General features: G+C 39.8%; 1 protein-coding gene across 1 annotated transcript; it reads left to right on the forward strand.

Moving 5' to 3' along the window:
- Positions 1–5,666: 5,666 nt before the first annotated feature.
- LOC146389208 (uncharacterized) lies at positions 5,667–23,555 on the forward strand. The gene is made up of 8 exons (XM_084924726.1): positions 5,667–5,703; positions 6,246–6,281; positions 6,363–6,674; positions 6,961–7,275; positions 20,563–20,856; positions 21,149–21,466; positions 22,612–22,746; positions 22,852–23,555. The coding sequence occupies exons 1-8, from the start codon at positions 5,667–5,669 to the stop codon at positions 23,247–23,249; spliced, it is 1,845 nt and encodes a 614-aa protein (XP_084780852.1). The 3' UTR covers positions 23,250–23,555.
- Positions 23,556–26,065: the final 2,510 nt, after the last annotated feature.

Consider the following 26,065-nt stretch of genomic DNA (forward strand, 5'->3'; position numbering starts at 1 on the left):
ATCTAGCTTATAATTAAAATTGTGGAGAAAAACAACATCCAGTATCGTAACAAAAAAAATTTCTGCTCTGAACTGGAAGAAAAAACCCTGAGTAGAAGCTCACATCAAGAAAATAGCTCCTCTGTTCACAGTAGCATCGCTCTGCTAACATGCTAACAGCACATTTGAGCTACTCACCCCCTCCTTTCCTGTGCTGAATCGTAAGCGAATCACTCAGGACTCGCTCACCCCCTCCCTCCTGGCTCACAGCTTCTTCTTGGTTGGCAACCAATGTTAAGGCGCATTACCGCCCCCTGGCTCCAGCTCAGTGGACATTTAGATGAGAAAATATATATATTTAACACATTTAAGGAAAATACTAATAAAATAAAAATATATTAAAATAAATAAAATGTTTATTAAGCAATTTCCTGTCAAAATCGCTTAATTTTAGAAATGTTTTTGCTCTTTAAAATTGTTGTTTTCTTTTAGAATCATTCATCTTTGCAGTAGGATTTACATGAAAAGAGAAACAAATTAAGTTTGAGTGAAAATGTACATTTTTTGCACTCTCTGGTCGACTGACTCAGTGAATCAAATGACTCAAAAAAACCCTGCTGAGAATTCTGCTAATGACAGACAGCATGATGCGCAAAAAAACAAAACAAAACAAAAAAAACAAAAACCAGAGATACATCCTTGCAAAGCAAACCTTCGCTGACAAATATTCCTGAATTTTTTTTAAAATCTCAAACTCATATCTTCCTGTTTACGATCGTTTCTATACTGGAAGAGTCGCCTCCTTTATGTCTGCTTCTTCTCGTTCTGGTTTTAAATGTAAACATTTAAAAATGAGCAGAATGAACAGAGAAGCCTGAGAAATACAGATACACAGTGTGCACAGAAGATTTGTCACAGTCACATTTCTTATTTTTGTTTGTAATTAAAACATAAAAAAAGCAAACTAATTTATGTAGGTGTAAATGCTGTACTTACATTTAATGATGCTAATTGGTGCAGTTTCAGCAGATCTGAATGTCCGTGTGGATACTGAACTCATACACACAGCTGTAGCTGCCCTGATGTTCATACTCAGCTACAGGGAAACTAAAGGAGGCTGAGTTGACTATGAAGCTCAGAATAAAATGTCCACTGGAAGATTTGGAGTCAATGGAACAGGTGAGGACAAAGCTGTAACCCCTGGTGATCTGTGCACCTTCAGGACCCCAAACAAGTCCTGCATTAGGAGACGTCCAGGAGATGCTGGGCCTCTGCAGTCTCACTGTGTGAAAGTGACATTAGGATTAAGGATGAAAGTCCAGCATTCACTCTTTTAGACCTCAACTTTTAGCTCTTTAGCTGCTAAATGCTCCACAGTGTGTAATAGTTTGTTTCCAGTAGTCTGTGTTTAGTCCTCAGTACTGTGGGCTTTGAGAGCATTTTGTCAGGCAGCCGGAAACTTGAACTCGGATTATCTTACTTGTTATTGTCTTCTTACCTGTAACAGAGAGCCTAAACGAGTCACGTAGTGGGGAGTTCAATTCATGACTTGGGCCGCTTTCCTGATACTGACACTGGTACGATCCCTCATCATCAAAGTCTACTTCAGGAATATTAAAGGTAGCAGAGTTTGTGTTTGAGTTTTGGGTCTTTTTGAATGAATCTGATGTTTTCATCAGAATGAACGTTCCACCTAAAGTTTGAGTTGAGATTGAACAAGAGATTCCAATGTTCTGACCCCAGGTCACCTCACCAGCAGGACTGATGGAGATATTGGGTTTTGGAAAGATTACTGAAAAGAGACACAAAAAGCAGCACAATAATACATTTGTTGTAGCTCACTGATCACCCTACTTATAGAAAACAAATGAAACATGATGTTCAGGAAAGTGTATTTCTTCTTACCAGTAACAGAGATTCTGACAGAGTCACTGAGGGGGGAGCTGAATGTGTTACTTGAAATGTGTTTCTCATACTGACACTGGTACAGTCCATCATCACTGAAGTCCACTCTGTGGATATTGAAGGTAGCAGATCTGGATCCTGTTTCAGTCTGACAAACAAAAGAATAGTTTTAGTTTCAACAAATCACAAAGTCAAGCTACACTAACATCCTCCACTAACCACAGCACCAGTGAACATCACCTCATGGCTCAGCTGATACCAGTGTACATATCTGGCAACTGGCAATTCTACTTAGTGGCATACTTGCTGCAAACTACTTTGCAACCCACCATTACCTCCACCAAGACACTACAAGAGAATACCAGATTCCATTATAGTGATGCAGCGCTACTCTTTTAGTTTGTTAATCTAGAACTTGTTCTTACCCAAGCCCAGGTCAGTTTACACCAGTTTTCCAATTTGTCGAAACCCTCGTGTGTCAAAATGTGCAGCACTCACCAAACTTCACTTAAAATACTCAGTGTTTCTACACATATATACACCGCATGAAAAAGATCAGATCTGAAGAAAACGTTAAATTCAGCTAAAAATAGCAGAGATTATAATTTTGTTAGAGCTGCTGGTTTACTTGTTCAAGAAAAACTGGTACCACTGTAGTACATTTTTTTGAGTCTGCCTCAGAAATTGAGCAACAGAACCCAGGGACTGGGTTTTGTTATGAGATATATTCTGATTTCTCTGACGCTGATAAAGATCCTAACACTGAAAGTTTAACTAAAATTGAAACAAACATTTTTAAAGAATAAAAACCTACACAACAAACTCACTATGGAACCTAAACTGAACTGAAAAGAAAAATTCAAAGAAAAAAACATGTAAAAACTAATTAGTAAAAATAAAACTCTAATAACTCTGCACATTATTTTTCAAACAGGTCTATCTGCGTTCTCATACCAGAGCACGCAGATAGACCTGTGCTATGAACAGAACCTAAGGATTCCCTACACTGGGAAAACAGAACCCGTGGGGGAGACAACACAGACAGACTAACAAGCAGGAGAAAACACAGGGCTTATATACTCACAGGGGCAATTAGGGAATGGGAGACATGAGGGCAACACAGGTGGGAGAAATCAGTGCTGACGAGACAAGGGAAACGTAAACTGAACACACTGACCTAAGACATCTTGAACTCTGCCACCTCCAGCTTGGTCTCTTGTCTTTTGTCAGCACCACTGTCTCCAAACCATACATCATAGCAGGTTTCACTAGCATCTAGCAAATAATTTCTGACACTACATGCATCAAAACATGGAAAAATGCCAATAAACATAGAAAATAACAACAACTACTACACAGTACTGTAAAGCCACACAATGTACATGTACAATGTGTGGTGTCACCATTAAAACAGTTTCACCCCAATTCTTGGATTCCCCAGGCTTCCAGAGACGACACTGGGACTCAGTAGTTACTTCACAAAACTTTTATTCATCCGCAATCACTTTTGCATGTTGTAGAAGGGACATGTACATGGCCCGACAATTCCTCTTCAAATCTCTACCCTCTCCACCCTCTGTTACACACAGTTTTTAAAGAAGCGACCCCCATTGTAAACCCTATATGATGTGCCATAAAACTAAAACACTGTGTTAGTGTATGTATGTGCGAGCACATGAGTGCTTGCGTGTGCGCATACCGTGTGTGTGCATGTGTGTGTATGTGTCTCTGTGTACGTGACTTCCTGCCGGTCTTAAAAAAGGCCATCTCCCCACACCCAAGCTACACCAAACTCCTCTACAAAACATGATTATTAGGTCACAAGCACTGAGGCCCCCACCCAGGTATCCCTTGGGGAATTTCCACTAAGCTATGGCATCCCTTTGTTCTACTTTCACAGCCCAAGGTAGAGGAGGGTCTCCTAAAAATCTACTCCTAACTTTAAGATGCGTTTAGGCCTTTATTACATCCAGGGCAGTGTCAGTGTCTCTACAATACTCTACATTTCTTGTAACTTATTTCTAAATCCTAAAGTGAACTACAAATATCTTCACTGGCTGTGTGCAAGTAGCAGTGCCATGACAAGCATCTGTAAACAAAAGAGCTGTGTACAAACACAATGACAAAGGCTAATGAGGACAGAGAAATACATTTAAAGGGTTAAGAGCTGCATCGACAGTAAGGAGAATGACATCAAAAATCTAATTGATCGAGAAAAACTTCAATCTATGTTAATACTACAGTGTGATCACTAGATGAAGACAAAGAGTTCTGTTCTTGTGGATAACAGGTTGAAGACCTGCTGCAAAATTGTTCACAATGATTCACAGTGACTGACAGCAAGCGACAAGTTAGCCTGGGCCCTGGATGTGTTTTTGAATATCCCTGGATCTCATAAAAGAATTGTTTATTGGAGTGAAGATAAATTCAGCTATCTGATCGCCGGCTATCACAGGCAAGGTCTCTGTCTGAGCTGAGCATCACTCTGGCAGCTCCAACCTAACATCAGCACTTGTGTTGACTGGTCTGACAAACTGGATTCAGCAATGGGACTCCAGCAGCTGTGCTGCAAAGCAGGTTAATCAGGTCATTAGTTAGCTAAAACACATCAACAATGATGGTGGCAAGCATCATGGTAAGTAACCATAGTTACAGTGGTATGGTCTGAAACTGAAACTGGATAAAAGATCTGAGGTTATTATATCCATCCAATATCAAGATTGTACTAAAACCTATTAAAATAAGTAAACTGTATGTGTAGATAGTGTGCATTATTGTTGTAACCTTAAGAAGAAAAAGATGTGCATATCTGTGTATTCAGAGTGTGAATACACAGAAAGACAATAGAAAGTCATGTACGTTGTTGTGTTCCACGTTCACAGAGGATTAATGAAATCTAGTGGACATTTGAAGATACTACACAGAATAGTTTAAAAACCAGTGTAAAAGCATAGTGAAAATTAAAGGACACTAAGAATAAAATACTGCAAAATGAAATAGAAAACACAAATTAACAAACAAGGGAGTCACGTGATAGTGAAGACAGATGTCATTTGTGCACGACATTCAGTAGAAATAACAACAACACAATCCTGACTCATGAACATCCACATCTGCATTAAATATTGGCCTGTAGCTCCATTCATTATCGACAGTTTAGTTCTTGTGGCATGAAATTGTGCTTTAATAATTCGATTTTCTGCAATTCTGACATTTGTTGAATAACTGATTGGGCCAGTTTATAAAGTAAGTTGATACATAAGAGTTAGACCATAGATGATCTATTTGGGTGGAGTTTGATTGGCACATGTTGATTACATTCTTCATATAACGAGGACAGAGGAGAGAGCAGAGGAGATGAAGATTATGAAGTTTATTTTAGTATTATTTTGTGACTTCAACCTTGAGGCAACACATCTTTGACATGTTATATTTATTTCACTATAAAATTTAGTAAATTGTTTTAAAATGTTGCCGTTATTAAGTGAAAATCCAAAAGATTTCAAGACTGGGCTCAGCACCCAGATCCTAGCAATGCCCCTGACTGCGAGGCACTCGATTAATCATTAGCATTAATTTTGCCATTGTTATGCAACATTACACAACACGTAATCATGTGTGTGAACGTTAAGCCTTAAAGCTGCTTTGTTTGAATACCCTGTGGATGCATGTGAGATTAAAAAAAGAAAAAAGAGGAAAAACACCGGAAATCGAAAGGGGAAGTTCATTTTACTGCCACCGGGTTCTAATAAATAACATGAAGCAGCTTTTGTTTGTCAGTTATGGGGCAGCTGAAGGTGCTTCACATCTTTACCCTTGGTAAGAAAATCTTCCATTTCGTATAATGTTTTTCTTTATATTGTACAGATCAAGAATATTATAGTTAACTAAAACTATATGTAAAAAATAAAATGTTTTAGTTAACTAAACTAAAATAAAAATTTAGATGGAATATAGTTATTTTTAGTGAAAATTTTATTACAACTTGCCCGATGAGGCATTGGTAGACTTGAAACTTGAGTCTACAAGCCCAAGTGAACTGCTTTCAAAAGATTATGTTTGTTCATTGTAACACCTGTAGTGATTTTCCTAAATCAATTAAAACTAAACTAAGTTTCATCATGTTCAAATAATAAAAAAGAAACTGAAATAAGAAATGAAACTCTGGAAACTAACTAAAGTGAAAATAAATTAAGAACAAAAAGTAAAAAAATACAAAACTATAATAACTGTGATACAGAAGCAGTATGAATACATCTTTAAGACTCAGTTTTTAGTTTTTTTTCTTTTTTCTTTTTTTTGTTACATTATTTTTAACTAACTTTATATCATAAGCAATCCCATGTTTTCCTCTTCATCAGTTTCTTGTCTCTTTGCGTCCTCCACACCTGCAGCAGGTAAGTTTCTTCTTATGTGTCTCATATGAATATTTCAACTTGAAGAAAATATTAAATATAGTTTATATTATGTGCTGATAGGTCAGATCAGACTAGCTGGGTCTGGGTCCACTCGGTGCTCTGGAAGAGTTGAAATCTATCACAGTGGCTCCTGGGGAACAGTCTGTGATGATGGATGGGACATGAATGATGCTCAAGTGGTCTGCAGACAGCTGGGCTGTAGGGCAGCAGTGGAAGCCACTGTATCTGCTCACTTTGGTCCAGGAAGTGGACAAATCTGGCTTGATGATGTGGCCTGTTCAGGAAGTGAAAGTTCTATAACTGCGTGTGGACACAGAGGATTTGGGACACACAACTGTGGACATGACGAAGATGCTGGTGTTGTCTGTTCAGGTGAGATAATGTTCTGATAATTTGTGATGAATAAATGCATCTTTCTCTGTTTATATGAACAACTCTGTGACCCAGTCACTATAACTGGGCCAAACTGAAAGAGAAGAAGGAAAATTGGGCTGAGTTATGTTGATTAGGTTTCTTTTGGTTTCTTCAGAAATTAAATGATACAAAGTATGTTATCTTTCATAATTATTATTGTTGGTAAATGTGTTTGAGTTTTGCCATGACCATATAACAAAAAAAGAAACACTAACACTCTTTAAGCAAATGTGCCTGTGACTAGGTGCTCATATCAGATTATCTGGGTCTGGGTCCACTCGGTGCTCTGGAAGAGTAGAAATCTACCACAGCAGTGCGTGGGGAACAGTCTGTGATGATGACTGGGACTTTAAGGATGCTAAGGTGGCCTGTAGACAGCTGGGGTGCGGGACAGCAGTGGAAGCCACTTCATCTGCTCACTTTGGTCAAGGCACTGGAGAAACCTGGCTTGATGATGTGGCCTGTTCAGGAAGTGAGAGTTCTCTAACTGAGTGTGGACACAGAGGATTTGGGAAACACAACTGTGGACATGGCGAGGATGCTGGTGTTGTCTGTTCAGGTGAGAAAAGGTATTACAGGTCATCATGTTCTTGTATAATATGCATTAAGTCTGACTTCAGTTTCAGGGAATATTAAAATATAGGAATGCCTTGTGCCTGATAGGTCTGATCAGATTATCTGGGTCTGGCTCCACTCAGTGCTATGGAAGAGTAGAAATCTACCACAGGAATGACTGGGGAACAGTCTGTGATGATGACTGGGACTTAAATGATGCAAAAGTGGTCTGTAGACAGCTGGGCTGCGGGACAGCAGTGGAGGCCACTGCATCTGCTCACTTTGGTCCAGGAAGTGGGAAAATCTGGCTTGATAATGTGGCCTGTTCAGGAAGTGAAAGTTCTCTAACTGAGTGTGGACACAGAGGATTTGGGACACACAACTGTAACCATGGTGAGGATGCTGGTGTTGTTTGTTCAGGTGAGAAAAAATACACAAAACAACTTGATAAACTTAATTTTCTCCTTCAACCATGTAAGGTACATGGGGTCAAAACCCATCATGTTTCCTCCACATGATGTTATTAATATTTTGCCATCTAACTCTGTCTTGTCAAATGACAGAATCCTGTCCTAAGAGTACAAGCAGAAATGACAGTGTGGTTCACCACAGAGACCATGTTCCTAATGTGTAATTGAAAATATATTTAAATGCACTGCAGCTGATTTGTACCAGCCTAAAATGTTCTCATGTAAAATGGTGAAACTACATTTTTATGCAAATAACTTGCGTATCAGCATGATTGATCAAGCATATTCACATAGATACATGGGCAGAAACACAAAAATGGCTCATAACTAAACATCACAACACCTTCACATACTAACACACCCACACACAGTAAGTTACTCAGGCAAACAAGAAAAGCAGCAGCTGGTGTGTAGAGGAGATTTTAAACATGGGTTTAAGTATGGGTATCCATGGCTTTCTGCAAAGTGTGCATCTTTTACATGAGGATAACATCAAACAGTGAGGCTCTCTTTTCTTGACTCCTTTCCAGTGTGGCTCTTAAAAACATTAAGGAAAAGAAAAAAGAAAGAAAAAAATAAACTGAAGTCAAGCAAACCCAACAAATCCAGGACTCTGCTTTGACACAAACAGCTTTAAGGCTTGGTGTACTTATAAACATAAAACTTTAACAAATCAGATGCAAAGAAACTGTCTTTGAGGAATTCTGAAACAAAAAACAAAACAGAAAAAAAACCCATTACATTTAACAGAGAACAGTGAGTCAGTTTCTTACCGTGTATGTTTGGTGTTTTACTGTAAATTTCTTCTTGATTGTTTAGAGCAGGGGTCGGAAACCTAAGGCTCGTGAGCCAGATGTGGCTGTTTTGATGGCTGCATCTGGCTCGCAGGCAAATCTTTAATAATAAAAGAAATATGATGTTAAAAATATAAAACATTCCCATGTATTTCAATCAATTCATTTTCTACCGCTCATGTTGATGGTTGCGGATGGCTGGAGCCAATCACAGCTGTCCTCCGGGACAACACCAAATTTTTATTGGATAATACATTCCTCTGTGTAAGCTTCCCTCCTTTTAATCAAGTAGTCAGCTAGCTAATTGCAGAAACCCTTTTATCGAAGATGGCTAAAAGAAAAAAAGATGACGAATATTGTACTTTTCAGCAGGAATGGACAGAGGAATTCACCTATGTGGAGAGAGCAGGTTCTGCAGTGTGTCTAATATGCAATGATAAAATTGGATCGATGAAACGGTCAGATATAAAGCGCCACTTCGACACACGCCATACTACATTTGCATCGAAATGTCCTGTGGGGGACAACTTGATGTTGCTAGTTAACTTTTTGGCGACTTTTCAGATACAGACAAGATAATCAAACGAGTAAAAGATATGCCTCTGTCGGCAAAAACTGTTCACAATTGTACCATCATGATGGCAAATCAAATTGAGGCAACATAAGCGAAGGACATAAATGCAGCACCATTCTTTTCTCTCGCTCTGGATGAGTCAGCAGACGTAAGCCATTTATCCCAGTTCAGCGTGATTACAAGGTATGCTGTCGATGACAATTCAATTCAATTTCAATTCAATTTTATTTATCTAGCGCTAAATCACAACAACAGACGCCTCGAGGCGCTTTATATTGTACAGTAGATTGTACAATAACAGATACAGAGAAAAACCCAACAATCATATGACCCCCTATGAGCAAGCACTTTGGCGACAGTGGGAAGGAAAAACTCCCTTTTAACAGGAAGAAACCAGAACCAGGATCAGGGAGGGGCGGGGCCATCTGCTGCGACCGGTTTGTAGTGAGAGAAGGAAACAGGATAAAGACCTGCTGTGGGAGAGAGACAGAGGTTAATAACAGGTATGATTCAATGCAGAGAGGTCTATTAACACATAGTGAGTGAGAAAGGTGACTGGAAAGGAAAAACTGAAGGCTCTGCCTCCCATACTACTTTTAATTACTCTAGGAACAACAACTAAGCCTGCAGTGTGAGAGCGAAGTGCTCTAATAGGGTGATATGGTGCTACAAGGTCATTAAGATAAGATGAGGCCTGATTATTTAAGACCTTGTATGTGAGGAGCAGGATTTTGAATTCAATTCTGGATTTAACAGGAAGCCAATGAAGGGAAGCCAAAACAGGAGAAATCTGCTCTCTCTTTCTAGTCCCTGTCAGGACTCTTGCTGCAGCATTTTGGATTAGCTGAAGGCTTTTCAGGGAGTTTTTAGGACTTCTTGTTAATAATGAATTACAGTAGTCAAGCCTGGAAGTAATAAATGCATGAACTAGTTTTTCAGCGTCACTCTGAGACAGGATATTTTTAATTTTAGAGATGTTGCACAAATGGAAGAAAGCAGTCTTACATATTTGTTTAATATGTGCGTTGAAGGACATGTCTTGGTCAAAAATAACTCCAAGGTTCCTCACAGCGTTACTGGAGGCCATGGTAATGCCATCCAGAGCAAGAATCTGGTTAGATACCATATTTCTAAGATTTTCAGGGCCGAGTACAATAACCTCAGTTTGATCTGAATTAAGAAGCAGAAAGTTAGCGGCCATCCAGGTCTTTATGTCTTTAAGACATTCCTGCAGTTTAACTAATTGGTGTGTGTTATCTGGCTTCATGGACAGATAGAGCTGGGTGTCATCTGCATAGCAGTGAAAATGTATGCTATGTCTTCTAATGATGCTGCCTAGGGGGAGCATGTATAGTGTAAACAGAATTGGTCCTAGCACTGAACCCTGTGGAACTCCATAATTAACCTCAGTGTGTGAAGAGGACTCTCCATTTACATGTACAAATTGGAGTCTACTAGATAGATATGATACAAACCACTGCAGCACAGTACCTGTAATACCTACAGCATGTTCTAATCGCTCTAATAGGATATTATGGTCAACAGTATCGAATGCTGCACTGAGGTCTAGCAGGACAAGCACAGAGATCAGTCCACTGTCAGAGGCCATAAGAAGATCATTTGTAACCTTCACTAAAGCTGTTTCTGTGCTGTGATGAGCTCTGAAACCTGACTGAAACTCTTCAAATAAGCCATTAGAGATTGGCCTATAATTAGCTAAGATATAAGGGATGGTTTTTTAAGTAATTCAATTCAATTCAATTAAATTCAATTCAATTTTATTTATATAGCGCCAAATCACAACAAAAGTCGCCTCAAGGCGCTTCATAGATACAGAGAAAAACCCAACAATCATATGACCCCCTATGAGCAAGCACTTTGGCGACAGTGGGAAGAAAAAACTCCCTTTTAACAGGAAGAAACCTCCGGCAGAACCAGGCTCAGGGAGGGGCGGCCATCTGCTGCGACCGGTTGGGGTGAGAGAAGGAAGACAGGATAAAAGACATGCTGTGGAAGAGAGACAGAGGTTAATAACAGATATGATTCAATGCAGAGAGGTCTATTAATACATAGTGAGTGAGAAAGGTGACTGAAAAGGAAATACTCAATGCATCATGGGAATCCCCCGGCAGCCTACGTCTATTGCAGCATAACTAAGGGAGGATTCAGGGTCACCTGGTCCAGCCCTACCGATATGCTTTAGCAAAAAGGAAAGTTTTAAGCCTAATCTTAAAAGTAGAGATAGTTTCTGTCTCCCGAATCCAAACTGGAAGCTGGTTCCACAGAAGAGGGGCCTGAAAACTGAAGGCTCTGACTCCCATTCTACTTTTAAATACTCTAGGAACAACAAGTAGGCCTGCAGAGCGAGAGCGAAGTGCTCTAATAGGGTGATATGGTACTACAAGGTCATTAAGATAAGATGGGGCCTGATTATTTAAGACCTTGTATGTGAGGAGCAGGATTTTGAATTCAATTCTGGATTTAACAGGAAGCCAATGAAGGGAAGCCAAAACAGGAGAAATATGCGCTCTCCTTCTAGTCCCTGTCAGTACTCTTGCTGCAGCATTTTGGATTAGCTGAAGGCTTTTCAGTGAGTTTTTTGGACATCCTGATAATAATGAATTACAGTAGTCCAGCCTGGAAGTAATAAATGCATGAACTAGTTTTTCAGCGTCACTCTGAGACAGGATATTTCTAATTTTAGAGATGTTGCGCAAATGGAAGAAAGCAGTCTTACATATTTGTTTAATATGTGCGTTGAAGGACATGTCCTGGTCAAAAATGACTCCAAGGTTCCTCACAGCGTTACTGGAGGCCAAGGTAATGCCATCCAGAGTATGAATCTGGTTAGATACCATATTTCTAAGATTTTCAGGGCCGAGTACAATAACCTCAGTTTTATCTGAATTAAGAAGCAGAAAGTTAGCGGCCATCCAGGTCTTTATGTCTTTAAGACATTCCTGCAGTTTAACTAATTGGTGTGTGTTATCTGGCTTCATGGACAGATAGAGCTGGGTGTCATCTGCATAGCAGTGAAAATGTATGCTATGTCTTCTAATGATGCTGCCTAAGGGAAGCATGTATAATGTAAACAGAATTGGTCCAAGCACTGAACCCTGTGGAACTCCATAATTAACCTCAGTGTATGAAGAGGACTCTCCATTTACATGCACAAATTGGAGTCTATTAGATAGATATGATACAAACCACTGCAGTGCAGTACCTGTAATACCTACAGCATGTTCTAATCGCTCTAATAGGATATTATGGTCAACAGTATCGAACGCTGCACTGAGGTCTAGCAGGACAAGCACAGAGATGAGTCCACTGTCAGAGGCCATAAGAAGATCATTTGTAACCTTCACTAAAGCTGTTTCTGTGCTGTGATGAGCTCTGAAACCTGACTGAAACTCTTCAAATAAACCATTCCTCTGCAGATGATCTGTTAGCTGTTTGACAACTACTCTTTCAAGGATTTTTGATATGAAAGGAATGTTGGAGATTGGCCTATAATTAGCTAAGACTGCTGGGTCTAGAGATGGCTTTTTGAGTAAAGGTTTAACTACAGCCAGCTTGAAGGCCTGTGGTACATAGCCGATTATTAGAGATAGGTTGATCATATTTAAGATCGAAGAATTAATTAATGGCAGGACTTCTTTGAGCAGTTTTGTAGGAATGGGGTCTAAAAGACACGTTGATGGTTTGGAGGAAGTAATTATTGAAGTTAACTCAGAAAGATCAATTGGAGAAAAAGAGTCTAACTTAACACCAATGGTACTAAGAGTAGCTGTAGATAATATTACATCTGTGGGATGATTACTGGTAATTTTTTCTCTAATGATAAAAATTTTATTTGTGAAGAAGTTCATGAAGTCATTACTAGTTAACGTTAAAGGGATGGTTGGCTCAACAGAGCTCTGACTGTTTGTCAGCCTGGCTACAGTGCTGAAGAGAAACCTGGGGTTGTTCTTATTTTCTTCAATCAGTGATGAATAGTAAGATGTTCTGGCTTTGCGGAGGGCTTTCTTATAAAGCAGCAAACTATTTCTCCAGGCTAAATGATGATCCTCTAAATTTGTGACACGCCATTTCCTCTCCAGATTATGAGTCATCTGCTTTAGGGTACGTGTTTGAGAATTATACCACGGAGTCAGGTACTTCTGATTAGAGACCTTAGTTTTCACTGGAGCTACAGTATCCAGAGTCGTACGTAGTGAGGAGGTGAAATTATTAACAAGATAATCGACCTCTGTTGGGGTAGCGTTCAGATAGCTGCTCTGCTCTGTGTTGGTACAGGGCATTGAAGATGATAACAGTGGGTGGATTATATTCTTAAACTTAGTTACAGCGCTTTCAGAAAGACATCTACTTTGATAAAATCTACTCTCCACTGCTGTGTAATCAATTATTGTAAATGTAAATGTTATCAGGAAATGATCAGACAGGAGAGGGTTTTCAGGAAACACTGTTAAATGTTCAGTTTCTATGCCATATGTTAAAACAAGATCTAGAGTGTGATTAAAGTGGTGGGTGGGTTCTTTTACATTTCGAGAGAAGCCGATTGAGTCTAATAACAGACTAAATGCCATGTTGAGGCTGTCATTTTTAGCATCTACATGGATGTTAAAATCACCCACAATAATTATTTTATTTGAGCTCAGAACTAAATTAGATATAAAGTCTGAGAAATCAGACAGAAACTCTGTGTAAGGCCCAGGTGGACGATAGATGATAACAAGTAAAACTGGTTTCTGAGTTTCACAGCTGGGGTGGACAATGTTAAGCATCAGGCTTTCAAATGAATTAAAAGTCTGTCTTGGTCTTTCATTAATTAATAGGCTGGTGTGAAAAATTGCTGCCACACCGCCCCCTCGGCCTGTGCTTCGAGGTTTCTGGTAGTTAGAATGACTCGGAGGTGTTGATTCATTTAAACTAACATAATCATCCTGCTGCAACCAGGTTTCTGTAAGGCAGAGTAAATCAATTTGTTGATCAATTATTAAGTCATGTACTAACAGAGACTTGGAGGAGAGAGACCTAATATTTAATAATCCACATTTCACTGTAAAGTAAAGGTTTAACTACAGCCAGCTTCAATGTTCCCTCTAAGCTGAGCGCGTGAGCAATCGCGCACTGCTGACATGGTCTCCCCACACAGAAAATCTGCGCTGCGCACAAAAAAAAAAATCCAGCCTGAATTGGAATTAAAATAAATACATGTATTTATTTTATTTCACTGATTTTCTGTGCGCGGAGACTGTGTCAGCAGTACGCGATTGCTCACGCGCTCAGCTTAGAGGGAACAGTGGCCAACTTGAAGGCCTGTGGTACATAGCCGACCATTAGAGATAGGTTGATCATATTTAAGATCGAAGAATTAATCAATGGCAGGACTTCTTTGAGCAGTTTTGTAGGAATGGGGTCTAAAAGACACGTTGATGGTTTGGAGGAAGTAATTATTGAAGTTAACTCAGAAAGATCAATTGGAGAAAAAGAGTCTAAATGAACATCAATGGTACTAAGAGTAGCTGTAGATAATATTACATCTGTGGGATGATTATTGGTAATTTTTTCTCTAATGATTAAAATTTTATTTGCGAAGAAGTTCATGAAGTCATTACTAGTTAACGTTAAAGGGATGGTTGGCTCAACAGCGCTCTGACTTTTTGTCAGCCTGGCTACAGAGCTGAAGAGAAACCTGGGGTTGTTCTTATTTTCTTCAATCAGTGATGAATAGTAAGATGTTCTGGCTTTGCGGAGGGCTTTCTTATAAAGCAACAAACTATTTCTCCAGGCTAAATGATGATCCTCTAAATTTGTGACACACCATTTCCTCTCCAGCTTACGAGCTATCTGCTTTAGGCAGATAACTCGTAAGTTGCCTACGAGTTATCTGCTCATAGGCAGCTTACGAGCAGATAACTCGTAGGCAGTTATCTGCCTAAAGCAGATAGCTATAATTCTCCGTGGTTTGAGAATTATACCACAGAGTCAGGTACTTCTGATTTGAGGCCTTAGTTTTCACAGGAGCTACAGTATCCAGAGTCGTACGTAGTGAGGAGGTGAAATTATTAACAAGATAATCGACCTCTGTTGGAGTAGCGTTCAGATAGCTGCTCTGCTCTGTGTTGGTACAGGGCATTGAAGAGGATAACAGTGGGTGGATTACATTCTTAAACTTAGTTACAGCACTTTCAGAAAGACATCTACTGTGATAAAGTCTGCTCTCCACTGCTGTGTAATCAATTATTGTAAATGTAAATGTTATCAGGAAATGATCAGACAGGAGAGGGTTTTCAGGAAACACTGTTAAATGTTCAGTTTCTATGCCATATGTTAAAACAAGATCTAGAGTGTGATTAAAGTGGTGGGTGGGTTCTTTTACATTTTGAGAGAAGCCAATTCAGTCTAATAACAGATCAAATGCCATGTTGAGGCTGTCATTTTTAGCATCTACATGGATGTTAAAATCACCCACAATAATTATTTTATCTGAGCTGAGAACTAAATCAGATAAAAAGTCTGAGAAATCAGAGAGAAACTCTGTGTAAGGTGGACGATAGATGATAACAAGTAAGACTGGTTTCTGAGTTTTACAGCTGGGGTGGACGAGGCTAAGTATCAGGCTTTCAAATGAATAAAAAGTCTGTCTTGGTCTTTCGTTGATTAATAGTCTGGTGTGAAAAATTGCTGCCACACCGCCCCCTCGGCCTTTGCTTCGAGGTTTCTGGTAGTTAGAATGACTCGGAGGTGTTGATTCATTTAAACTAACATAATCATCCTGCTGCAACCAGGTTTCTGTAAGGCAGAGTAAATAGATTTGTTGATCAATTATTAGGTTATGTACTAACAGAGACTTGGAGGAGAGAGACCTAATATTTAATAATCCACATTTCACTGTTTTACTCTTTGGTTCAGATGTGGATACTGTATTGTTCTTTCTTTGTAATTGTTTATGTTTAAGTTGTTTATTGATGGTTTTTAGTGTGTTTTATGTCTGTTTGGGAGCTGACACAGTCTCAATGGAGATGTTTGTTTTTTGTTTTTGTTTTTTTTTTTGGGGGGGGGGGGGGGGGGGGGGTAACCTGTAAGAAATATTACATAACAAGAGTCTTAACTCTACTTAACCTGTGAAGTAAAACAAATTTCTTAGAATTCACCCCATCCCATATCTTGTGTTTTAAAATTTCTGAATACATATTTTAATTTAACAAACTTTCGCTAAGCCTACCTGGGGTTGAAAGTCCCGATAAATGCATGGCGTTTCAGCGGGTACACCGGCTTCTGCGAGTGTTTCGCTTTACACTACATTCAGTCATCCACACACACATTCACACACTGGTGATGGCAAGCTACATTGTAGCCACAGCTGCCCTGGGGCGCACTGACAGAGGCGAGGCTGCCGGACACTGGCACCACCGGGTCATTATCATTTGGTTCTCTGGTGCTTTGTTTATTATTATTATTAGAGTTCCATGTTTCTGTTTATTTGTGTTTAAGGATTTGTTGTCTCATGTATTGTTTGAGTTCCATGTGTTACATTCTTACATTCTGCATCTTTGTTTCTTGTTTCCTGTTTTATTTTGAAGGTTCATGTTCATGTCTGATGTCTGTGTTTCTAGTTTTGCTCCCCCTGTGTCGTTAGGTCTCGTTCCTCCCAGCTGTGTTTCCCTTCTGTGTCTCATTCCCTCATTGTCCCTCTGTGTATTTAAGCCTTGCGTTTCACTGTGTTAGTTGCTGGTTTGTCTGCGTGTCTACCCCTGTATTTCTGCCGTGTGTTTCTCCATGTTCCAAGGTTTTCACATTTCAGGTTTTCATGTTTCAAGTTTCTCGTTTCTCATTGCAGGTTTTTGTTCTTTTCATTGTTATTCTGTAGCTGTTCCCAGTTTAGGTTTTCGTTAGCATAGCTCCCTGCATGCTCCGCTTTGGTTTTGATTTTGCCTTTCATTGTTAATAAATTTTCTCACTATGCTATTGTCCGTGCTTGCGTATGGGGTTCAAATCCTCCTCCTGATGATCTGCCACGCAAATCATGACAGTATCTCCTGCACTGCCTGGGTTTTGCTTGCGCTGGAAAGCAAAACCCAGGCAGTGCAGGAGATACTGCGCTGGCAAGCAAAACCCAGCGCTGGCAAGCAAAACCCAGCGCAAGCAACAGAGAGCGCTGGCCAACAGAACATGACCTAAAAATGTCATCTGCTGTTTTGCGATGTCACACTTGTCAGTGTTCAAGGTGATGCCAGCTTTTTAGATCCTGCCTAGCACAGAGTGTAGGCAAGAGTCATTTTCATCTGGACAGCGCTATCTATGCCAGGCCTGGCCCATATCTGGATGACATACGTCTTATGATGCCAGAAGTCAGCCAGCAGTGCAGGCTTGATACCAGATCCGGGCCAGACCTGCTTGCGATGTGGGAAGGACATCTCCTGGTTTCATCTTCATGTTTCCCTCTCACCAGATATCCAAACCGATATCATGACCAACAGCTTTTACGGCTGTGGCTCCAGCAAACATCAGCTGATACCAGAAAGTAATATTAAATAAATTCTAAAAACAGCTTATCAAGCTTAACCGTACTGCTGTTGTTTAGCATGACATCCACAGGTTTCCTCTTTCTGTCACAAAGTGGGCGATAAACAAACAAGAAAGACGAAACTTGCAACAGAAAAGCCGATCAGCTGATCATTGATCAGTTTCATGATTGAAGTAGCAACAGGAGAGGGAGAGAATGAGAGAAGAAGAGGCAGCTGTGCAGCATAAAGACAGAATAACTCCAGCTTTGTGTCTTTTTTTCATTCTAGCTGAAGAACTGAACAAATCACGTTCTTTTTAACCTCAATATGGATACCGCAAAACCATTTTCTTCTGTTTGTCCATGATAAGATTGGTTTCAGAGCCGCTGCCCAAGCAAAGGGGAGGGTGTGTCCGACGTCCTCGGTTGTAAATGGTCCAGCCCAGAGTCGATCATGACACATTGGCCAATCCACCACCTTTTATTGTTTATACCATTACAAAAAATCAAAACAAAACAAAAAAGCTCATAAAAACAAAAAATTATCATTGGCCCACCAGGCAAATGCCCAATATGCCTGATGGCCAGTCCAGCTGGGCTTATGTCTGACTTTATGTTGATATGTTGATAGACTTCTGCAGGGTCAAATCTGAGTCAAGCTGCATTCATTCTGATAGCCGTTTGTCCGTGAGACCGACATCAAGCCTGTCACGTATCAGCTCATCATGTAGCACTCCATAGTTGCAGTGTTGTGCTAGTGCATAGAGCGCAGTCACAAAAAAAGCATCCACTGTCTCATTATCTCCCTGTCTGCGCATGTTGAATTTAAGCATGCTGAAAACAGCCTCGAATCCATCATGTACCCCCGATATGTTGTCCTCTGCTTAGCAGTTAACTTAGTCAGTGAAGAAATAAATCAAAATGTTGACTTGATTTTCTTCCAAACTCACATTCAAATTACTTGCAAGAGAAAATCTTTTGAACCTTGGTATCCATTTGGACTACTCTAGCTGCCATCCTAACTAATTACACTGATTGGTTCCGTTAACATCCATCCATCCATTCGCTTCCGCTTATCCTTTTCAGGATTTCGGGGGGCACTGGAGCCTATCCCAGCTGTCATAGGGCGAAAGGGGGAGTACACCCTGGACAGGTCGCCAGTCTGTCGCAGGGCTAACACACAGGGACAGACAACCATTCGCGCTCACATTCACTCCCGCATTCACACCGGTTCCGTTAACATCCTGCTGTGTAATGCAATTACACCGCAGATGTAACCTAACTCTGCCCATGAAACCACAGCCACTGTGCACCAGTCACACACTGTTCTTTACTTTAAATCCACCACATTATAGCAAATTAACCTGTTTATCCCGCAAAACACAATTTCATATGTACCGGCTCAATGTCCGTTTTAAAAACATGAGGACTTACATGTAAGCTTTACATTTCCAGTTTATCAAATCCCACTGAGACCTTCAAATCTAACCTCTGTTCGTCTTGTCCAATCTTTCTTATCTTTCTCCAACTATGGGTGAGATTTATTTCTCTACCTGTGAAATACAGTAGCTGGACCTTTAGCTAGCAACACACTGTGAGACAAACTGCTCACCAACAGTTTGTGTGTTTGCTGATGTTTGTTGAGCTGATAAAAATGTTGCATTTGAAATGACCTGACACTTAAAAAGTCACTCCCCTCATTTTCATTCCTCTTCAGTAGGGCTAGCTAGATACTGCAACTGCAACTTACAGACACCTACAGTCGTTTCAGTGTTGTGCAAAAAAACATAAAAAAAAAAAAAATAAAATAAAATAAACCACTGTCCCACTTTTAACCCATAAACTTTGGCCAATGCCATCTCTCTTTCTCTCTCTTTACCTCTCTTGCCATCCCTGGTGATTAATAAATGAACAGGACTGCCTTTCAAGTGTTACTGTCTAGGTTTAAATTGGTGTCATGAAGGCTAGCGGTAACAAACAATAACTCCCCCCAAATGCGTTAAACCACAGATAAAGAGCAAGTTTTGAAAATGTAAGGAGTAGAAAGTACAGATATTTGTTTAACAATGTAGGGAGTAAAAGTAAAAAGTAGTCAGAAAAAAATTACTTAAGTACAGATACCTGAAAATTGTACTTAAGTACAGTAACAAAGTATTTGCACTTTGTTACTTCCCACCTCTAGTGTTATTATACTGTCTATGCTTGGAAAGAACCAAAGTTGTGTTAGCAGTATAATGTTTTTGTTTCTGTCCCAGATACCATCTTGCTCTCATCTTTTCTAAACTGGATTTTATTGCCAGCAGACATGGTACTGATTCATGTAGAGCTTGAGAAGGCAAAGTGGAGGTGATAGTGGTTTGCAATGTGGCTTGCAGTGAGAATGTCACTAAAGAGAATTGCCAGTTGGATATGTAAACTGGCATCAGTTGAGCCATGGGGTGATATGGATTGTTATTGGGATTAGCTGAGGACATCGGTGTAGCTTGACTTTGTGATCTATTAAAACTAACACTATTCTTTTTTTTTTTTTTTTTTGTTAGTAAGTCTCCCAAAACCCAGCATCTCTGTAAATGAAGGTCAGGTTAGCTGGGGTCAGAACATCAGCATCACTTGTTCCGTCTCATCTGAGTTCTTAGATGGAACTTTCACCCTCAAGAAAACCTCAAGCAGTTTCAGTCAGACTGAAACAGGATCCAGATCTGCTACCTTCAATATCCACAGAGTGGACTTCAGTGATGATGGATTGTACCAGTGTCAGTATGAGAAACGCATTTCAAGTAACACATTCAGCTCCCCCCTCAGTGACTCTGTCAGAATCTCTGTTACTGGTAAGAAGAAATACACTTTCCTGAACATCATGTTTCATTTGTTTTCTATAAGTAGGGTGATCAGTGAGCTACAACAAATGTATTATTGTGCTGCTTTTTGTGTCTCTTTTCAGTAATCTTTCCAAAACCCAATATCTCCATCAGTCCTGCTGGTGAGGTGACCTGGGGTCAGAACATTGGAATCACTTGTTCAATCTCAACTCAAACTTTAGGTGGAACGTTCATTCTGATGAAAACATCAGATTCATTCAACAGGACCCAAAACTCAAACACAAACTCTGCTACCTTTAATATTCCTGAAGTAGACTTTGATGATGAGGGATCGTACCAGTGTCAGTATCAGAAAAGCGGCCCAAGTCAAGAATTTTGCTCCCCACTAAGTGACTTGTTTAGGCTCTCTGTTACAGGTAAGAAAACAAATACAAGTATGATCATAAATAATCAATACCAATGCTTATAAGAGGATACTGCAGTAGTTCTTTCTTGTATTTATAACCGCAGCTCTTTTTTCATAAAATTTCTGGGTGGCTGACAAAATGCTCTCAAGGCCCACAGTACTGAGGACGAAACACAGACTACTGGAAACAAACTATTACACACTGTGGAGCATTTAGCAGCTAAAGAGCTAAATGTTAAGTTGAGGCCTAAAAGAGTCAATGCTGGCCTTTCATCCTTAATCCTAATGTCACTTTCACACAGTGAGACTACAGAGGCCCAGCATCTCCTTGACGTCTCCTAATGCAGGACTTGTCTGGGGTCCTGAGGGTGCACATATCACCAGGGGTTACAGCTTTGTCCTCACCTGTTCCATTAACTCCACATTTTCCAGTGGACATTTTATTCTGAGCTTCTCTGGCTCCAACCTCACAGAGCCAGCAGTCAACAACTCAGCCTCCTTTAGTTTCCCTGTAGCTGAGTATGAACATCAGGGCAACTACAGCTGTGTGTATGAGGTCACAGTGTCCACAAGGACATTCAGATCTGCTGTAATTGCACCCATTAGTGTCATCATTAAATGTAAGTACAGCACTTACACCTATATATATTACACAGTTTATGCTTTTTTATGTTTTAATTACAAACAAATAATAAGAAATGTCACTTTGACAAGTCTTCTGTGCACACTGTGTATCTGTATTTTTCAGGCTTCTCTGTTCATTCTGTTAATTTCTAAATGTTTACATTTAAAACCAGAAAAAGAAGAAGCAGACGTAAAGACTGTTCCAGTATAGAAACAAACGTGAATAGAAACAGAAAGATATGAGTCTGAAGTTTCCAAAAAAACCAAAAACAAATGCAGTAATCAGTCTTTTCAGAGTAATCCTGTGCTAGGATGTACTTCAATCATATAATTTTCTTCCAGCTTGTTTTGAGCAGAAAGTGGACAGTGCAAAGTTACATAGCAAAAATTAGAAAAACACTGGACTGGATAAGATGATAAGAATAAGAATAAGATACTGTACATAACAGAATAGAATCAAATAAAATACTATATACAATAGAATAAAAATAGAATAAACATACTTTCTTAACCATCTTTCCTGTTTTAGCTTTCTCTCAGTCTGGACATTATATTGTCTGTCATTAGCAGAATTCTCAGTAATCACTAGTGAACCACAGTAAAGTTTTGAGACAGTCTGTTAAGACTGTTTAAACTTGTAAATAACTGCTTACATTAAATTGATGAAAATGATTTTAAGTTTTTTACTGGTTTCATCTAATTGAATTAATTTAGCCTTTCTTTCTTTTGGTGCTGGGGACGCTGTCATATTTTTACAATTACTTTTAGTAAGTAAGTAGGTTTTTAAGTTGAGCGTGTAGTGTTCCTTCAGTTTGTCAGATCCCCGCCTTGTTTGTCACTTCTCGTTTGAAAAGTTCCCCAAGATGGGGAAGTTTGATTAAGATGGCAAAAACGCTGAGCTCAAGGCTTCACCACAGGACTTCACTAACCACTGTGTGGTGTCACATTGGTTATGTCCAACAGTCAAGATGAGAACTGTTGACTGTGTATCTGTTCCTGCTGAGCAGTGTTCTGTAGCCAAACTCTGGAAACTAGACTGGTGTGAATGACATACGATGTGGGTGAAAACTACATGCTCTCGACTGAAACATAAATGAGAAGTAGTTTTTATGGATACACTGATCAAATTTTCTCCTCCTAGTGTCTTTGATGATGCTGGTGTCCTCGGTATCTGTTGGAATCCTGCTGCTGCTCCTGCTGCTGCCATTAGTGATGTGGCTGCTGTGCAGAAGATCACAAGCAACCAAGCAGCCTGGAATCCTCGTCCAAAGTCAAAGTGTGTGCTCACCAGGACACACAATTATGAATAATTATTCATCACATTGTTTGCATGTTCATACATATTACAAATTTGCATTGTTTTCCCTTACTTGTGTTTCAGTGTCTGTCAGAGTCAGGAATAATTATATCAATGCAGATGAAGAGGATGATGAGGAGGACTATGTGAATGTTGATGCAGTGGAAACTAATGAAAAAATCAAAGAAGTTGCAGTACTGGATGAAGAAGCGAGTGATGATTATGATGACCTAGTGAGTGATGAAGATCATGATTATGAGGAAGTGAGCCCAAATGACAATTACAACAAGCCCAAGGAGGCCTGTGTGAGCGTAGACGGTCACAGGGAAGATGAAGGGGAAACTAATGATGAAGGAGACAACTATGAGAATGTATCCTCACCATCATTAGGTGTGGATAATGATAAGGAAGAGGAAACTAGTGATGAAGAGAACGACTATGAGAATGTATCCTCACCATCAACAGTTCATTATCATTTATAATGACCTGAACTTCATAAACATCTGAAATACAACCACATAAAAAAAATGTCAATAAGTGTTGACAATAAATGATGGCAAGATTGGTCAGCTTGAGATTTCACAGTAAGCTGCAGTAACACCAGAGGAATATATTTTATTTCAAGCCAACATGAAAATAATCACAGGAAAGTTTTTAAACATTCATTATTAACCTATTACATTTATATACATATTCACCACTGAATAATTGCTCGATGATGTCTTTTTCCAAACTCTTTTGAGTTTAGTGTTCTATGAGTCATTGAGTCGGGAACCATTTAGAGCAGAGGCAGGCAGAGTTTAAAGAAGCAGAAGGACTTTTGCTGCAAGAGAATGATCAATAAAGTTCTGCTCAGCACCTGAATTGAATAATGCAAGAGTGTGTTTACTGTAATCTTTGCGGGTACCAAGAGTCTGGGCGTCATGGTGAGTGGTTGGAAGGATTCAAAACGTGGACTAAGGAATTACCAGCATTTATTTACAGTCCCGGCAATTCACACAGGGAAGTAAAGAATTTGCAAACTATATCTCAAGAACAGCAGGTTATCCAGAAGGCCACTCATCCATGCCACAGGGATGGCCAGAGACAAATCCACCAAACTGACCCCAAAATACTCACAGTCCAAACACTCACTCAGCCCTCTCACTCGATTCCTGTACAAACAGGAACAGAAGGTAAGTGGCAGCTTTAAGGCAAACAAAGAAGACAAACGATTAGATGTGGCAGAAACCAAACTTCACTAACTGTTTAGTCAGCAATCCGGCGTTGAATGACAGTCCTCCTCCAGCTTAAAGGAACCGGATGACGACCCAAGTACCCAAGTCAACCCAAGTGCAGTCAGCCAGATGCTGGAGGAAGGCACTGCAAAACAAAGTGTGGTTAGAGACAAAGAGAGAGAGAGAAGCGGGTAAGGCAGGAAACTGGAGGACCATGATACTGGGTAGGAATGAAATATCAGATTTTGCCAAGCAGCATCCCGGCGTCAGTGTGAGGCCTGTCTTAGAGTCATCACTATATTTTTATACCCCTTTTATTTATTAAACTTACACCTGATTATATTCTGATCAATAATAAGTAATTAAGCATCCTTAACTATCAGCAAAATCACATGTAAATCATGATTCTGTGTTCAACAAATACACCATAAATAACACCATTTCATTCAGAGTTATGCATAATGATAGGCTGGTGACATATTTATTATCTTTCACATTCCTGCAGCCACACACAGACACTAATCTGCCAAGGTCGAAACTTGATTATGTCTGTGCACACAGAATCTGGACATTGAAACCATTTTCACTACTGAAACTGTAAATGTGCAAAACTTTGGGAATAAAAGAGAAAATAAAGACTTAAAGAGACTTACAGCTTTTATTGTCATTGTGCGGTTTCTTGCACAGCGAAATTGGGTAGATGGACCACAAAGGTGCAAAAGTAAAGAAAACAATATACAATGAGGGAAAAAAGCAATATGTATACATATATGTGAGTAACTATGTACATAGTGTATGTAGAAACATTGACAGAGAAACATTGTGGGCTGTATACAAGGTCAGTTATATAATATAATAAATAAATAAGGGTGGAGTGGCTATGGTCAGTTAGGGTGGAGGTGGTAGTTCCAGTGAGACCAAAATATTGCACATACCAAAGATATTACACATGTGCCAAAAATATTGCACAGAACATGGAAAGACTGAGATATTGCACATGGGATGGCAGCAACGTAGTTGATTAGAAGCGTCAGAGTGGATGTGTTGGAGAAGTCTGTTCACACTCTTAGTTTGCATTAAGAGTTCTGTCAGCCCACGGGAAGAAGCTGTTCTTTAGTTTAGTAATCTCAACCTTTTTCCAGAGGGCAGGATGTTGAAGAAGTGGTGGTTAGGGTGGAGGTGGTCCTTTATAATTCCCCTGGCTCTGGAGAGACATCTCGAGCTGGCAATGGAGTCCAGGGGGGACAGTGGACAGCCGATCACCTTCTCTGCAGTTTTGATGACCCTCTGCACTCTCCTCTTGTCAGCTGTCGTGCAACCAGCGTACCACACAGATAGTGGCTCGGTAGAAGGACACTAGTAGGTCAGTCTGCAGCCTGTTCCATCTCCAAACCCTCAGGAAATGGAGGCACTGCTGGGCTTTCTTCACTAGGGTTGATGTGTTTGTGGACCAAGATAGGTCCTCAGATATGTGGGTGCTGAGGAACTTAAAGGAGGCCACCCTCTCCTCAAATATGCTGCATTGCAAAAAAATGTGGGAAACTCTTCATTTCGCACAAATTTTCCGCCAGGAATCATGACCTTGCAAGACCAACCAAGGTAACTGTGTACTACAGGGATGCATTTGGCTCAACTCCTGTATATCTAACAGTGACATGGTCAGTAATTAAAAAAACCAAAAGAAAGCAGAGACATATATACTTCATATACAATGCCATGTAAGTGCAGCCTAGGACCACTCACAGATTCTAATATAAAAGTGGAAGGTATAATATAACATAAAACCACAGAAAACTGGCTAAATTTATATTTAAAGCACTACTTCATGAAGCAAATAAATGGAGTTGCTGACTTTGGAGAACCTCCTGAACACAATAGAGGCTTAGAGCTTGCTACTGTGGAAAAAAAAGACAATAAAAATGACAAAGGTATTATCACACACACACACACACACACACACATAAACGACGTGCATAAATTTAAGAGCATGTAGTGGTTGGTTGTCAGTGTGAATACAGCAGCAAAGAAACCTACACATAAATGCTGCCTTCATACAGTTATTTAACACTCACTCAAGTTTG

This window comes from Perissodus microlepis, chromosome 4 (genome assembly GCF_051167445.1).
Source record: "Perissodus microlepis isolate ML-2025 ecotype Zambia chromosome 4, ASM5116744v1, whole genome shotgun sequence".
Taxonomy (NCBI): Eukaryota; Metazoa; Chordata; class Actinopteri; order Cichliformes; family Cichlidae; genus Perissodus; species Perissodus microlepis.

What these genes read in the sequence shown, in the direction of transcription:
- LOC146389208 (XM_084924726.1), top strand. Translation starts at nt 5,667, where the DNA reads ATGGGGCAGCTGAAGGTGCTTCACATCTTTACCCTTG. An exon ending in GCTTCACATCTTTACCCTTG is followed by an intron (nt 5,704 to 6,245) that starts GTAAGAAAATCT and finishes CCTCTTCATCAG; the next exon opens with TTTCTTGTCTCTTTGCGTCC. An exon ending in GTTTAGGCTCTCTGTTACAG is followed by an intron (nt 20,857 to 21,148) that starts GTAAGAAAACAA and finishes ACTTTCACACAG; the next exon opens with TGAGACTACAGAGGCCCAGC.